Below are 15,515 nucleotides of genomic sequence, written 5' to 3' on the forward strand. Positions count from 1 at the left end.
ACATGTGTTTATATGTATCTAAAATTTTAGAAATGTAACTCAAATCGTTCGCGAGATATTAGAGTTATAGTACACTTTCCTACTGCCCATAGCCGCGCGTATATTAGCCTATAACGATACCGCGCGTACGTATATTTCTGGTAATTAATTAAACAATTCGTGCTTCAATATACTCAAAATTCACAGAAACCATAGCTAAGACATGAGTTTATAAAATATTATGTGCTTTAATATACTCAAAATTCACAGAAACCATAGCTAAGACATGAGTTTATATGTATCTAGAATTTTAGAAATGTAACTCAAATCGTTCGCGGGAGATATTAGAGTTATAGTACACTTTCCTACTGCCCATAGCCGCGCGTATATTAGCCTACATGACGATACCGCGCGTAGATATATTTCTGGTAATTAAATTAATTAAACTATTCGTGCTTCAATAAACTCAAAATTCACAGAAACCATAGCTAAGACATGTGTTTATATGTATCTCAAATTTTAGAAATGTAACTCAAATCGTTCGCGAGATAACAGAGTTAGTAGACGAGTTAGCCGGCGAGGCGAGCTCGCCGATCTCCAGGAGGGTCAACTCATCCCACGAGCCGAGCTCAGCGATCTCCAGACGCGTCAACTCGCCACACGGACCGAGTTGGCTGGTGGACCGAGTTGACACGTGACCGTACCGTACATATTATAGGCACGATATTAATAATAATACTTGTAGTGTAGATAATTAACACTACTTTGCCGTGACACTGACAAGTGGCAGTACAATATTCCAGTCAACATTCAATATCCCAGTTCAATATTCCATTCCAGTGGCAGTGCAACTATTCAGGAAAATATTTCAATTATTTGCATCAATCGAATTTGAAACTTTGACCAATATTTGAATCACCATGAATTACCGGTACGAATCAGTGAACGCACGATTTTCAGTGCTGTGTTGAAATAGATAAAATAATGTAACACCACGGAGTCGTTCTCTATTTTGCCCTAGTATTACTGGTACTAACGACGTAACACTAAATGTAACAGTAACAGAAAAAGAGATGCAGCCGGCGGAGGGCACAGAAGAGCTCTAGGTTTATTTAGGTTATGAACGGTACACTGCCACTGGGCACTGGTAGTGGTAGATACAATAATGTAACCCAAACCCAGGATAACCCCTATCCTGGGTTTGGCTTACATTATAATTTATTGTATCTATTCTTCTTGAATCTATGCCTATGGCTATGGCTATGCCGAAGGTAGTGCCAGTGGTACCAACCACAGGCACTTGAAACGTTTCAATAAAATATAAATGCTAAATAAATACGAAATCTAATACTAGTACTACAAAATTCTTAATGTTTCTATACTTTCTTTCACCTATTATTGCCGACAGTTTCCTGTCAATATGCAATTGTCACCACATCATTGCAGATTAATACAAGGCAAGAGCTGGATTCAGCTGGTATTATAATTATTGTCAAGTTAAATTTAAATATGAATGAAAGTGTCAACAGTTTCTAGTTCTACACTCTGTTGTATAACTTTTATTATCAATTGTATTTTATTATGCATCAGCGGGTTGATCTAGCCAGCGCCAGCTGCAGCGGATACATATAAGCTGGGTTTACACTGACGATTTTGAGTTGCCAAATTGAACGATCTTGGCAGTTTGGCAACTGACAATCGCCAGTGTAAATGCAAAAGTCGCACGTCTAGCCGATCGATAGCGGTGAGCCGGAAGATTAGAACATGTTCTAATTTCCCTAACTCGGAGCAGGCGAGTTGGACGTTTTTTCGCCAATTGGTCAACCATACAACAGCAATCAGGGGTGTGTCCCTCCACTCTAGGGGGGGAGCACGTTTTTGCTTTAGGCGCCACGCTGGCAGCATGTAATACATGCAAAAATACGTATCCGCCTCACCCTACGGGTCAAAAAAGAAAAACGCCATATAATCAGCAGTGTAAACCCAGCACCGTGTATATCAGGAGTTAAGGAGATAACCTTTATCTCATTAACTCCTGGCGTATATGTAGTACGTACCTAGGGCCTACTTGTGTACATTTCAATTTATCAGGCCACGGGAGCGATTTTCTCTCGGGGGATCGCTCCCGTTATTGTTCTTACCAGAGAGATTTTAGAGCTTACCAGAGCGAAATCGCTCGTCGCTCCCGTGTATTTTATTCCCTGTCGTATACACAAGCAATCCGGAGATACAGACTAAAACGTACGCCACGATTATCCATTCTTTGGCCATCAATCTGAACCGATTGCCCGCCTATATTCAAACAAAAGGCAGCTACTAACGCGCTATTGCTAACTCGGCGGGCAATGTGGCTCGCTGGGATATTTGAGCCCGATCTGCTGCTGATTGCGGTTGGCGTGCCTGCATGGGGGCATGCCAGCTGTATGCCGGTATGCCGGTATGAAGCTGTGTACCGAGTCAAAGGTTATCTCGCCGAGTGTTGCGTTGATGCCTAATCTCCCAGCGAGCCACATGCCTCGCCGAGTTAGCAATAGCGTGTTAGTAGCTGCCTTTTGTTTGAATATAAGCGGGCAATCGGCTTGGATTGATGGCCAAAGAATGGATAATCGTGTCATACGTTTTAGTCTGTATCTCCGGATTGCTTATGTATACGAGGAAACAATGCTAGGCGAATGTACTGTGTACGATTTGAGCTCAAGTTGGATGAGTTACGCGTAGTAAATCGTAGGTATTTTAAGGCTAGTAAATGACGAATTTCCCTTGTTTATTGATGTCACACTCCTTCCCTATTATCTACTCCTGATATAGTTGTGTGTATATGATATATAATATATATATATATATATATATATATATATATATACTGTAAGTCGTGCTTCAATATACTCAAATTCACAGAAACCATAGCTAAACAGTGTGTATATGTATCTAAAATTTTAAGAAAATGTATCCAAATCGTTCGCGAGGGAGATATTAGAGTTATAGTACACTTTCCTACTGCCCATAGCCGCGCGTTATATTAGCCTATAACGATACCGCGCGTACGTATATTTCTGTAATTATTAAAAACAATTCATGCTTCAATATACTCAAATTCACAGAAACCATAGTCTAAGAACATGAGTTTATATGTATCTAGAATTTTAGAAATGTAACTCAATCGTTCGCGGCAGATTTTTAGAGTTATGTACACTTTCCTACTGCCCATAGCCGCGCGTATATAGCCTACATGACGATACCGCGCGTAGATATATTTCTGGTAATTAATTAATTAAACTATTCGTGCTTCAATAAACTCAAAATGCACAGAAACCATAGCTAAGACATGTGTTTATATGTATCTCAAATTTTAGAAATGTAAATCAAATCGTTCGCGAGAAACCAGAGTTAGTAGACGAGTTAGCCGGCGAGGCGAGCTCGCCCGATCTCCAGGAGGGTCAACTCATCCAACGAGCCGGAGCTCAGCGATCTCCAGACGCGTCAACGTCGCACACACGGACCGAGTTGGCTGGTGGACGCGAGTTGACACGTGACCGTACCGTACATTATTATAGGCACGATATTAATAATAATACTTGTAGTGTAGATAATTAACACTACTTTGCCGTGACACTGACAAGTGGCAGTACAAATTCAGTCAACATTCAATATCCCAGTTCAATATTCCATTCCAGTGGCAGTGCAACTATTCAGGAAAATATTTCAATTATTTGCATCAATCGAATTTGAAACTTTGACAATATTTGAATCACCATGAATTACCGGTACGAATGCAGTGAACGCACGATTTTCAGTGCTGTGTTGAAATAAGATAAAATAATGTAACACCACGGAGTCGTTCTCTATTTTGCCCTAGTATTACTGGTACTAACGACGTAAACACTAAATGTAACAGTAACAGAAAAAGAGATGCAGCCGGCGGAGGGCACAGAAGAGCTCTAGGTTTTTTAGGTTATGAACGGTACACTGCCACTGGGCACTGGTAGTGGTAGATACAATAATGTAACCCAAACCCAGGATAACCCTATCCTGGGTTTGGCTTACATTATAATTTATTGTATCTATTCTTCTTGAATCTATGCCCTATGGCTATGGCGTATGCGAAGGTAGTGCCAGTGGTACCAACCACAGGCCTTGAAACGTTTCAATAAAATATAATTGGCTAAATAAATACGAAATCTAATACTAGTACTACACAAATTCTTAATGTTTCTATACTCTCTTTCACCTATTATTGCCAACAGTTTCCTGTCAATTCGCTGTAAATGTTCTATGCAGCACACATAGGACTGTCATCGATGCCCAACCTCATCGATAAATCGCGATGGAGTTTGCGTCGCGATATGCGATAATCGAAATAAATCGAAAAATAGCGATCCGATTTTTTTTTTTTTTTTTTTTTTTGCTAAAATGTAGCCAGCGGAGCATCGGTAGCATTTTTGACTGAGCGCGGCGCCGCCATTGATCGAGAGTAGTCCAGGGCGCTGCATACAGAGACAATCAATAACTGTGGTGTTCTATTGTCTGCTGGTGCGTATCCTGTCTCACTGATCTCTATAATAAAATCTGTCTAACCGTAAAGAGCATGTCTGCTGCTTCGCCATCGCCGCGACGCCAAGGTCAATCTGGTTGAATTCAGATAAATGATATACTTCGCCGCATGTTGTATTTAAGCACAGCGATGTATAAATTGCATAGTTATCATAGTAGACACACAATACATGAGTTTACTGTACTTTCACGCTCATGTTTTATTACAATTATTAAATCGAATCGATCGAATGCGATCGAAATATCGAAAAAAAAAAATATCAATAATCGAATCGAAATAATTTGATACAATGACAGCCCTACACACACATACCGCCCGCCATTGCTCACTGTGCACAGTGACTGTTAATATATATAAGCAGTAGGAAAGCGCTCGACTCAATCCGCTCGACACTCGTGAATTTCACAGTGATTAAGAGCACAAAAACACAACCATTCTACTCCATCTTTGTTTCATTTCAACAACAGTGATCACTTGTTAGAATATAAGACTGCTCCTGCTGTCTTAAGCGCGAACCTCTGTCACGCGATATCGAAATAACACTGGCGAATTTCGAGCATTCGCTAACGGTTGCGCGGTCAATGTAAATGTCTGGCCGGAATCAGGAACAGACCTACGCGGCGCTATTGCGTCATTCGTGCGCCGCAATGCTGGAATGTTTTTGCAACGCTCCAATGGCGAGGCTCGTACGGGAGGTTGCAAAGCAGCGAGGTGTATCCCAAAATGCAATCGCCCGCCTATAGCCATGTATCTTGCAGACGTTACATTGACCGCGCAATCGAATAGGCGAACGCTCGAATTTCGCCAGTGTTATTGCGATAGTCGGCGTGACAGAGTTGATTAAGAACAGAGACAGTCTATATTTCTAACAAGTGATGCACTGTTGTTGAAATTGAAACAAAAGATGGAGTAGAAGAGTTGTGTTTCTTTGTGCTGTAATCACTGTGAAATTCACCCGAGTGTCGAGCGGATTGGAGTGCGAGCTCTTTCCTACCTGCTATATATATTCACGTCACTGTGCACAGTGAGCAATGGCGGCGGTAGTGTGTGTGCATAGAACATTTACACGAATGTTAAGCAGGAAACTGTCGGCAATAATAGGTGAAAGAGAGTATAGAAACATTAAGATTTTGTAGTACTACAGGAATAATTTTCCGGTATCGCATCGCAATTCGCGATGTATTTTGCAGCCATTTGCTACGGCATATTTTTTTATGAATCGCAGTTGTGCGATGCAGCCCATGGCGAGATGTAAACGGAAACATACATGTTTACAATTTACTTTTATTCTCCGGGCTGCTTTGCCCTGTCAATGAAATGCCCACGTTACGCCGATTTTATTGATTTGTTAACACCAAGGCCAAGGTGACTTTTAAACAATGCGCTGCACTCCCCCGCCCCGTACATCAATCAATATGCCGGCCGCGCAGGCACGTATAACAGCCACGCTGTGCTGGCCTGCGCTGCTCGCGGGCTGCTTTCTTCGGCGCCTTTGATAATATAAAGTGAGGATGTCGTGGTCGGGAGTCGGATAGCCGCATTCACAATCGCTAGAACTGTATTTCATCAATGTTTGGATATATAACGTAAGGAACCAACATTTGATTAAAGTTCTAGACAATAATTTTTACTCGCCAACATGGGCGAGTCAGCTTTAGCTTCACTCGCCGCGGCCAGATATTATTTTCACGTCGACATTGGCGAGCGGGCGAGTGCCAATGCTTGCACGCTGTTTAAACGCTGCCGGCAGCGTGCAGATCGCTAGTGTGTCCTAGGCTTAAGCTAGCTGTGCCTGTCACAGGCCGACACGATAACACGCCAAGCATGCACTGCGGTGTAAATTTGCACTGTGATTGGTCTGAAAAAAAATGCTATACAAATTTATCCAATTGCTATGCAAAATTTTTTGTATAGCACATTTGCTATGCAATTTTTGGCTGGAAATTGTTCCCTGTACTAGTATTAGATTTCGTATTTATTTAGCATTTATATTTTATTGAAACGTTTCAAGTGCCTGTGGTACCAACATACCAGCAATGCAGCATACTTACATGATCTTGATCAGTAATGTTCTCTGACCGGCATATTTCAGATTTCAGCGACACTGCTGAAAAACTTTCCGATTCCAAATATTTCGCTTTACCACAGAGATTCTTGTAAAATAGATACATGGTAACTTGATAACGATATCATCTGTGATCACTGATACACGTTTGGACAAAATAAAAACAGTGCGTCAGAAACGCAAATCACGCCGCTAGGGAAATTAGATGACTAATGACATCGTCCCGCCATCTATCGGGAAAAGTTAATAAAATCCTAAACTCAGGTAATATCAGCGGTAACAAGCACGTGGGGAAACAGCCCGGCATATAGATGCGTGTACACCTAGCTATGTGGCAGGTAGAAGAGTGGGTAGATAATGTAATAGACGACAGAAGGTAAAGAAAGGGAAGAAATTAGATAGGGTAGCGGAGGTAAAGAACGGGATGAAAGTGAAAGAGCTCGGCGCGAGGAGAGAATAGGAGCAGTGAGAGGCACGGGGAAGATACGGGGAAAGATAGTAGAGGGGAGAAAGAAGAGGGGAAGTGTGGAGACGTGAAGAAAGTTAAAGGCGAAAGGAAAAAGCAGCGAAGAAGGTCTATGATGCATATGCTCCATAGATGTCAGTGGGGCATTTGGAATAGGGTTAAGAAAATAAGAAGGTTGAAACGGTACTGGTAGACATACAGAGAGAGAGATATATAAAATGCTGAAGGTGGAGCAGGTGAATGAGGAAGAGAAAGATCGAGGCAAAGAAGTGAGTGAAGGCGGGTTATAGGAGAGGAGAATATATATGGAAAACGGGTACATCAGAATAGAAGGTATACAGAGGAGGGTATATATAGTTGAGGGATGCAGTTTTTTGGGGAAAGATACTTTACTCTACGAGATCATGATACGGATGCGGTACGTGATTCTGATGAAGGTAGATCGAGGAAGTAGACGACGTAGATGAGGTTATCAAATCAAGTTCCAAAAGTAAGGATAAATTGAGCGTAATTAAATGTGTCCAAAAACACTATATACAGAGTGTGTCGTGCGGAGTATGGCTGGTTTGTATATACGTGCATTAGATTTATTATTTTATTTTATTCCATCCATGATTCTCTCGCCATGGCAGCCGTACTTGCATGGGCAGCACTGCCGGAACGTACGTAGCCTGGTACTATCTAATATGCCGGACCGTACCTCGCCTACTCCACTATGGAGTATAGGGAGTCGCCTACGCCTACTCCCTAACCCTAGCCCTAACCCTAACTGGTAACCCTAGCCCTAACCATATCAGATAGTTACCAGTGTACGTTCCGGTATACCGGACCGTACCCAGGGTACGTTCCGGCAGTACCCTGGGGGACATAGACCCTATGAGCCCCAGTGCCATCAAGTGGGCAAATTTACTAATGCAGAAATGTTAAACATAAAATCCAACGCCGGTTTTGCCGCTTATCAGCAGCTAGGTAAAACCAGTTATACAGCTTGGTAACTAAACAGGACCAAACAGTTGCAAGCATCATTAACACAGTGCCAGTGACGTCACAGCCAGCAACTATCGACCGCTGCTGGAAACCGCGCCCGATTTGTTCTCTAGACTGTCACCAACGCAGAGGAACCGGTTTCCGATGTGGACTATTACAATGCAAACAGAGGCAAGCAACGATGGATAAGAACAATCTATTCACGGTAATAAATAACCAGTCCTTATCGGTAAGGTTAACCGCCATGTTAAGACACAGTATTTTAACCACTGCGTGCCAATTTCTACAGAAAAACTCACAACAAACAAGGTATGAATATATTTAACTACTGCATATTACTTGATATTATTAAATTCAAAAGGCGAGCGCAGTACAGCGATAGGATTACGTTGTGGGGCGAGTGTTGAGACGGCTAACTGTCCTGGTACAACCGAGGTTTTGCAGTTGTACTGCTGACAAAGATCTTTGTCGTAGCGCGTTGAAATCTAATTAATCTAATTAATGCGGTGCCTGGTAATATGGCGCGTATGTGAACATCTTCGTTACGGTTCCTTAATTCATTAATAATTGTACTATATCCGGAGTAGGCCTATAATATATATATATAATATGTACGGCATTTCAAGTTCGTGAATTGTTGTATACACAGGAGTTTCCACAATGGTAATTGCTTGTATGTGTACGTGCCTATCTCAAATTCTATCAAAATCTATTCAAATTTAATCAAATTCCAAAATCTGTCATCTTCCATAATTATTATAACTATATATTTATATTCTATATATTAGTTTCACCTGGGAAATTTTCTGTAACCTGAGTTTCCGTAACGCAGGGTATATATGATACTGTACGAAGATGACCAAATAAGTGAATATAGCTAGAACTAGCCAGTTTCGTGTTCTCACACAATATATATATATATATAATATTATATTTTGTATTCTGTTTAGGGCTTCTAATCATTAGGGTTGCATGCTAGCACCCCATATAGCTAGTGTGCTTCTGGAACTCCGGTCAGGATATGGATGTAAATTTTATCCTAACCATGAACCCTCAGCAGCTGTCACAGTTCCTTCTCAGCAAGGATATTTCTCAACAAGGACGAAGATCCATTGAAGGTGAGACGGGCCTGACTGTTGTACATAGGCCTATAGTACAAGTCCGAAAATTGGGACTGCTCTGGGCCGGGATTGGGTTGGTCCGGATTTTTGGATTTTCCAGATTCTCGGGCAGTAGTTTTAAAATCAGATTTAAGGAGGAATTATAAAGGGTAAGAACAGGTAAATTTTGATCATGCAAATAGATCATGCTTCATTTAACAAAACGAGCTTAAAATAAAGTCGACACTTGACAAAAATGTAAACATAAAAAAATTTCACTACAAAAAAAGCATGTGTATAATGCTTGAAAAGATAGTTTTCGAAAAGTCTGGGTTCTCAGTTGCTAGGTGGTCCACATTTCTGGCATCCGGATTTTTGGACTTCTACTGTAGCTGCATGTGTGCTAAATTCACCCACATTTTTAGGCATGTAAAATCTCAAATTGCATCCCAGGGTGTAACCCCATAGACAATTTGCAGAAATTTAACCTTGTGCATTTAATATGCATACGCATACAATACAATACAATAATTTCTCCGCAATAAAGAAGAGTGCAATAGCCTATATATAGTAAAATACAAATAATTTGTGATAAAAGATGGTTGTGGGAGATTTCCAACGAGGGAGAAAAGGTGTCTGCTTTCCTTGAGGTGAGAAAGCAACATCTTTTCTCACTTTTTGGCATTTTTGTAGAGATTTTCTATACTGATTTGAGTATCACAGGAAAAGCGAGTAGAATGTTTGTTAAATCTATGCAGTTTCATTACTTAAATAGTCTCATTTTTAGCTCACCTTGACATCGTCAAGCTGAGCTATTGTCATGGGTCGTCGTCCGTCGTACGTCCGTTCGTCTTTCCGTCAACATTTGGCTACGGTCAACGATAACTCAGGAACCGTTTGACCCACATGTTTGAAATTGGATATAGTTGTTACTGCTATGGGAGAGGTTTGAACGTCCTATTTTGGAGCACGCCAGTTGACGTACTTTTGAGCCACGGCAATTTTTTGGCAAAAATGGGAATTGCCATTAGTCAGTTCGGCCACCTCTCAACGGATTTTTTTTTCCATCATTTTTTGGTACTATGTGAATGAATAAGTCAGCTAGGGCTGTTTTCAATATTTAAAATTTTTTTAATGCAAATTGGGGCTAGGTTTTGGCATCTATTTATAGCATATATATATATTAGACACAGCATAACAGCTCTCGCTCGCGCGTGTCACACTGTGTCTGCGCTTCGTTTTTCTCAGATTTTCATTGACAATATCTTTATGCAAAAATATAAGAGATAATATTACACATACTATCCCTGCCCGATAAACATCATATTAGAGTAAGTTTTACAAAAGCATGTCGCGAACGCGCATAACCTCATTTATTTTGAACATCATCTGCCTAAAGAATATTAAGAGGGCGTCTATAGCGCCTTCTACCGTCACAAATTTGTGCTATTCATTTTTGGTTTTTAAAATTATTATTGGATATACGATGCGCCAATCGGCTCGTGTGCTACCGCCCTTAGAAAACTTATAGCATAGTAAACACTTCCATGCATGCAACCATATTAAACCTTTTGACAAAAGTTGTGTTCTATGGGTAGGGAACCCATGGTGTCACGTGGTGGTACTTATAGCAGCTAGTGGAATAAGCGTATCCTCTCTATCTTACACGTTACACATCGGAGCTCCGCCTCTTTAGCCTGTGCCTAATCTGATATATTTAAACGTTAAATTGGTGATCATGTAGGTTGTAACGCCATCACGTCTGCCACATTCTCAGACTTTCACATCTCAAACATTTATTTTTCACATAAAAAATTACACATAATCTATTTCAGAGCTATTAATGGGAGTTTTCCGATTATATATTTCTTCGTTTTATAATTGTACGTCGATGGCTGCTCAATTAAAATGACTTTTTCTCATTCATCTCATTTGTGTCCTTTTTTAGCTCATCTGACATAGTCAGGATGCAATTGTAGAATCGCTATGATCGTCTGGTCCGGTCCTGCTCCAACCCGTCCGTCGAGCGTCCGTCCGTCGTCAACGTTTAGGGGGACCTTAACCGTCGCACGTCACAGTTTCACGATATTCGCGCCGACGTGTCGGCGGGGGCGGTTATCCGAAATGAGCTTTCGATTGTCGAAGCTGGGGGTCAAGGTCAAGCCGTCAAGAGGCTGTAAAGAAGGTGAGACATTCACTCTTAACTTAAGATGGCGGATAATGCCAGTATATGCGGCCACAAATCTAAAACGTGCTCGACCTAGGCTCGTGGATAGTCGGTGTATTAGCATCATGGTAGTGAAAAGCCCATCACTGTTGCGAAATTTGCGGAGGTCACAGCGTCAAAGAGTCAATGGCCACAGGGCAGATTTTAGACTTTTCTGGGACAATGCTCTGATGGATCGATTTGAAAATACTTTTTTGTTTCAGCGGTGACCTATCGCATTTTTATGGCTTTATTGAGAAGGACATGCAAATATGCTTTCACTTGACATGCGAGATAAGTGGTCGGATAACCTTTTGACCTAAGCAGGAGAGTTAAACATTGATTTGTTGCACTGGTTAACAAAGGACTGAACTGCTTTTGCTTTTATTAGCAGCGCCATACCTGTCGTGCATGTGACGGACTAGCAGTTGCACAGTTTAATTGCATGGCAAATGTTTGTCTTGAACAAGCGTTTACGTCCTTAAATCATTCTTTCATAATGCAGGTCTGTCTATAGCCACTGCCCCTGGGCCTGAATGCCCTGATGATGATGGAATCAGTGAATGCTCGCATAGGCAATAAACTACTCGGCGCTACGCTTCTAATCATAATTGTTGTCCTGCAACCTGCAATTGCTACGCTCGTTTAACTCACAGCTGATGCGAATTATCACCTGCCTGAATATACTTACTTGGATTTTTAGCCTGTAACTACTCGTAGGATTTCAGGAATGACGGGGCAGTGATGCCATCTGCCATATTGATTACACTTTGCACGCGCCATCTCGCGGCAACTATAGGCCCTTTAGTTTAAATTAGCATTTTATTTCTCATGTAGACTTTTTAAACGGAATCGACTATAACTTTAGTACCATATAATATATAATATTTTACTTTCATCTTGATAATCTTAACATATATCATGTAGCTATGGCGCGTGCGTATCATATTCCAGTTATAGCGACATAGTTGTTATCATTAGGAAAATATTAGAGACTACGTGACTATATTATTTTGATTTTCTATACTGCTTATCACTCCAGCGCGCATTAGGTATTTCAAGTATTATTGGGGGGCAGTAAAAGGCCTTCATCGCTGGCGTTTTAAATTTTTTTATATCAATTAGAGAGGAGAGGCAAAGTCTAAGATAAAGAGAGAGATAGTGTAAATTGAGGACGGGCGACTAGCGAAAACGTGTACGGTGTGTATGGCAAGAAGTGAATACGGGGTACATTTAGCGTTCGCTGCGAATGCCGTGTTGCAAAGGCGGATGGCGAGGTGTGGGGGCAGGGGCGGGGAGGTGAGCGTCGAAGGCAGGGGGAGGGAAATGGGTCATGTTAATGGGCGGTGGAGTGAGAGCAAGGGCAGTCGAAGTGGGTAGCAGTGCGTGAGGAGCGAGGCCTCGAGGGACGGTGCCGCGACGCAGTTGGGGAGCGGAGGTGGGGCGAAGGACTCCCGCCTCCCCCTCTAATTTACTTGCGAGAATCCGATGCCTCATAATGTGATTCTTTTAATAGATAGATAAAAATAGATAGCTTGTGAATCATCGACACAAATTCGAAAGTTGTAAAGGCAAGCATCATTTAATTAATAACAAAATCGCATGGGCGGCTGAGATAGTGAGCGTCGTTCTGTCCTAACAATGTATGTGCTACGCAACTGCGTATCTGCATATCTGCGGGCTAACAAATGTGTCACTACGCACGACTGAAATTGTACGTTTCATAACCGCTTAGCACAGACCCAGTATGAGCCCAGACGCTCTGCGGCTCTTGTTTGTTGTGGTGAGCTATCAGTGTCATTGACACTTTCATATCATTGGTTGTGAGCAGTGTGATCATGCAAGCTTGATATGATAGTTGCATAACAGCTCTTGATAACATCAAATACGCAGAGTACAGTATGGATACTTCTCTCTTTCAGAATCTCAGTGTCGCATGGCTATGTTTTATGCCAACTGCCCAAGAAGGCAGATATTAAAGATTCTATTCAGTATATTCCTTGACCGCTTTAGCATCGAACCATCAAGCGTCACGAATATTTTCTAGTGAAGCAGAAGACGGTCGAAACAACAATTGTCGCCTGATGCACACCGCAAGAAGCGCAGGAACGTGTTTGTTTATCGTGAAACCTCAGGCTCGGCTTTTTCGCCAAAGCCTGGCTGGCCTCGATTCGCGATGCTGCATGCCGCAAGTTTGCCGCAGCAGCGGTGTTCGCCACCACGCTAGGCGCATTTGCCTGTGCGTCTTAAGAACGTGCTGCCCGTCGGGTGTACCAGCGAAATTACCGTGACATCTGCTGCCGTCGCTGCGGGCCGCCCCGTCGTCGGTACACGCGTCCTCTCGCGATCGGGCAGTCTGCCTCCTGAAACTGACATTTTCGGAAGGCGATCGCACACGCGTTCGCCAGTCAGCCGTCAGCCAGATGGAGCCGGACGACCAGGCCGGTGTGCAGTGTTCAAGTCCGAGGAATGTGTGCACGTCATCGACCTGACGATGACGCTCCGTCATCATACTACGCCTCCTGAGCTGCCACGCCATGGTTTGTCCTCTCACCAGCGTGACACGCATGTCGCCGCCACGGCAAAGGTTTAGCGCCTCTCGTCGCGCCTTCTTGCCGCATACCGGACCTGCGCGTGACGAGCGTCTACTCGCAGGCGATCGCGACGCTGCCCTCCACCGGCACGGCGGAGTGGCGAGTGACGGCAGCAGCGGCGGCGGCCCCTAGCGCGGCGAGGGGCGACGAGGCACGCGAGAAGTTCCTCGCGATGTACCGCTCGTGTCCGTACACGGCGCACGACATGCTGCAGAAGAAGCAGATCCGCGGATGCTCGACGCTCGCGCAGCGCTACTTCTACAATGCGATGCGCGACGCCGCGCACGCCGTCGACATGTGGGAGCGGCCGTCGCTCGTCTGCGACATATCGCCACAGACGCGCGAGCGCTTCTTTGACATTCTCTTCTTCGGCTGTCCGAAACTGCATGGCGCGCAAAGCATCATCTGGCACCGGCTGTCGGACGCGCTGCACAATCGGCGCAAGTACCTCAGGGACAAGGAGTCCGGAAAGCGCATCCTCAAAGGCACGCGGAACAACTCACGGGTGCTGCACAGTAGCACGTATGCGTCCCAATGATCGGATTGTGTAAGCACGCTAGTGACGTTGTGAGAGCCGTGCGTGCCATACAGGGTACCCAACGCAACTCCCCTCATGCCTTAAAAGAATGATACAAGAATGCTGCTATCATGCTTGCCGTAAATGTACATAGGAGACGCATACATGTTTGTATTATCAGGAGCTCTAAACTGAACAGATCAGTTATGATATGTTCCTATTATTATATATGATTAAATAAATATATATATAATATATATATATGTATTATCAGGAGCTAATAATGACATCTAATGAATTCGTCATTATTAACTCCTGGTATTTTATATGTATATATACATATACATTTTTTTCACATCTCAATCACATCATTTTGTGCATTAGGTTTGTCTTTTACAAAGTAAAACACCCGTGATAACCAAGCAAGTAAAGGAAACTGGTAAATTGTAATAAATAAAAAGTATTGTTCGCTGGAATAAAAGTACATCAACAACCACGGAAAATTTAGTAATTTACTGATGTAAATTTTTAAATATGTCTGAAAAATGTTACGACCGGGACTTTCTGGACTCTTAACGGAATACCGGGACCAGCATGTCGCACCGGGACGATCCCGGTGAGACCGGGAAACTTGGTACGTCTGGGTTATGCCTTTCCCATCGTAAGACAAGAAGTAGTAATATAATGATTGATCAAGATTTGAAGTCGAACGAGACTTTTTAGCCATGATGGAGGGGGGAACGGGTATTTTCGGGACGCGGGATTGGCCATTTTAATTACCTGGGAACTGGGAAATGTCAGATAAATTTTCCGTGATTCGGGAACAGAAGTCCATCGGGACGTGGGAAAGACCCTCTAAAATTGTCTGGGATCTGGGAAAATTGTGTCAATTCATCGGGATTATAATTTCTGCACTAATATTTATTTAATTTATTAATATTTTTTATTTTTTATTAATTATGCCCAGATAAATAATAGTATGTAAATATTAGTATTTATGTAGTGTTTGAAAACCTAAACTATTGAATTTGCTGAAACATGTCTACATA

The 15,515-nt window shown here is 42.5% G+C and overlaps 1 protein-coding gene and 1 long non-coding RNA gene across 2 annotated transcripts in view; one reads left to right on the forward strand and one right to left on the reverse strand.

Annotated features, from left to right (window-relative positions):
* LOC106813836 (protein SDE2 homolog) overlaps nt 1-6,780 on the reverse strand; it is a 12,109-nt gene extending 5,329 nt beyond the window's left edge. The window contains exon 1 of the mRNA XM_014818067.1: nt 6,583-6,780. Coding sequence (XP_014673553.1) covers nt 6,583-6,702 — 120 coding nt within the window. The 5' untranslated portion in view covers nt 6,703-6,780. The remainder of the gene's footprint in view (nt 1-6,582) is intronic.
* Nucleotides 6,781-8,272: 1,492 nt separating this feature from the next.
* On the forward strand, nt 8,273-13,442 carry LOC106813832. The gene is made up of 3 exons (XR_001394516.1): nt 8,273-8,358; nt 9,000-9,167; nt 13,278-13,442. It is a non-coding gene; the product is annotated as an uncharacterized LOC106813832 (long non-coding RNA).
* The last annotated feature ends 2,073 nt before the right edge of the window (nt 13,443-15,515 follow it).

This window comes from Priapulus caudatus, unplaced genomic scaffold (genome assembly GCF_000485595.1).
Source record: "Priapulus caudatus unplaced genomic scaffold, Priapulus_caudatus-5.0.1 Scaffold832, whole genome shotgun sequence".
In the NCBI taxonomy this organism is placed as follows: Eukaryota; Metazoa; Priapulida; class Priapulimorpha; order Priapulimorphida; family Priapulidae; genus Priapulus; species Priapulus caudatus.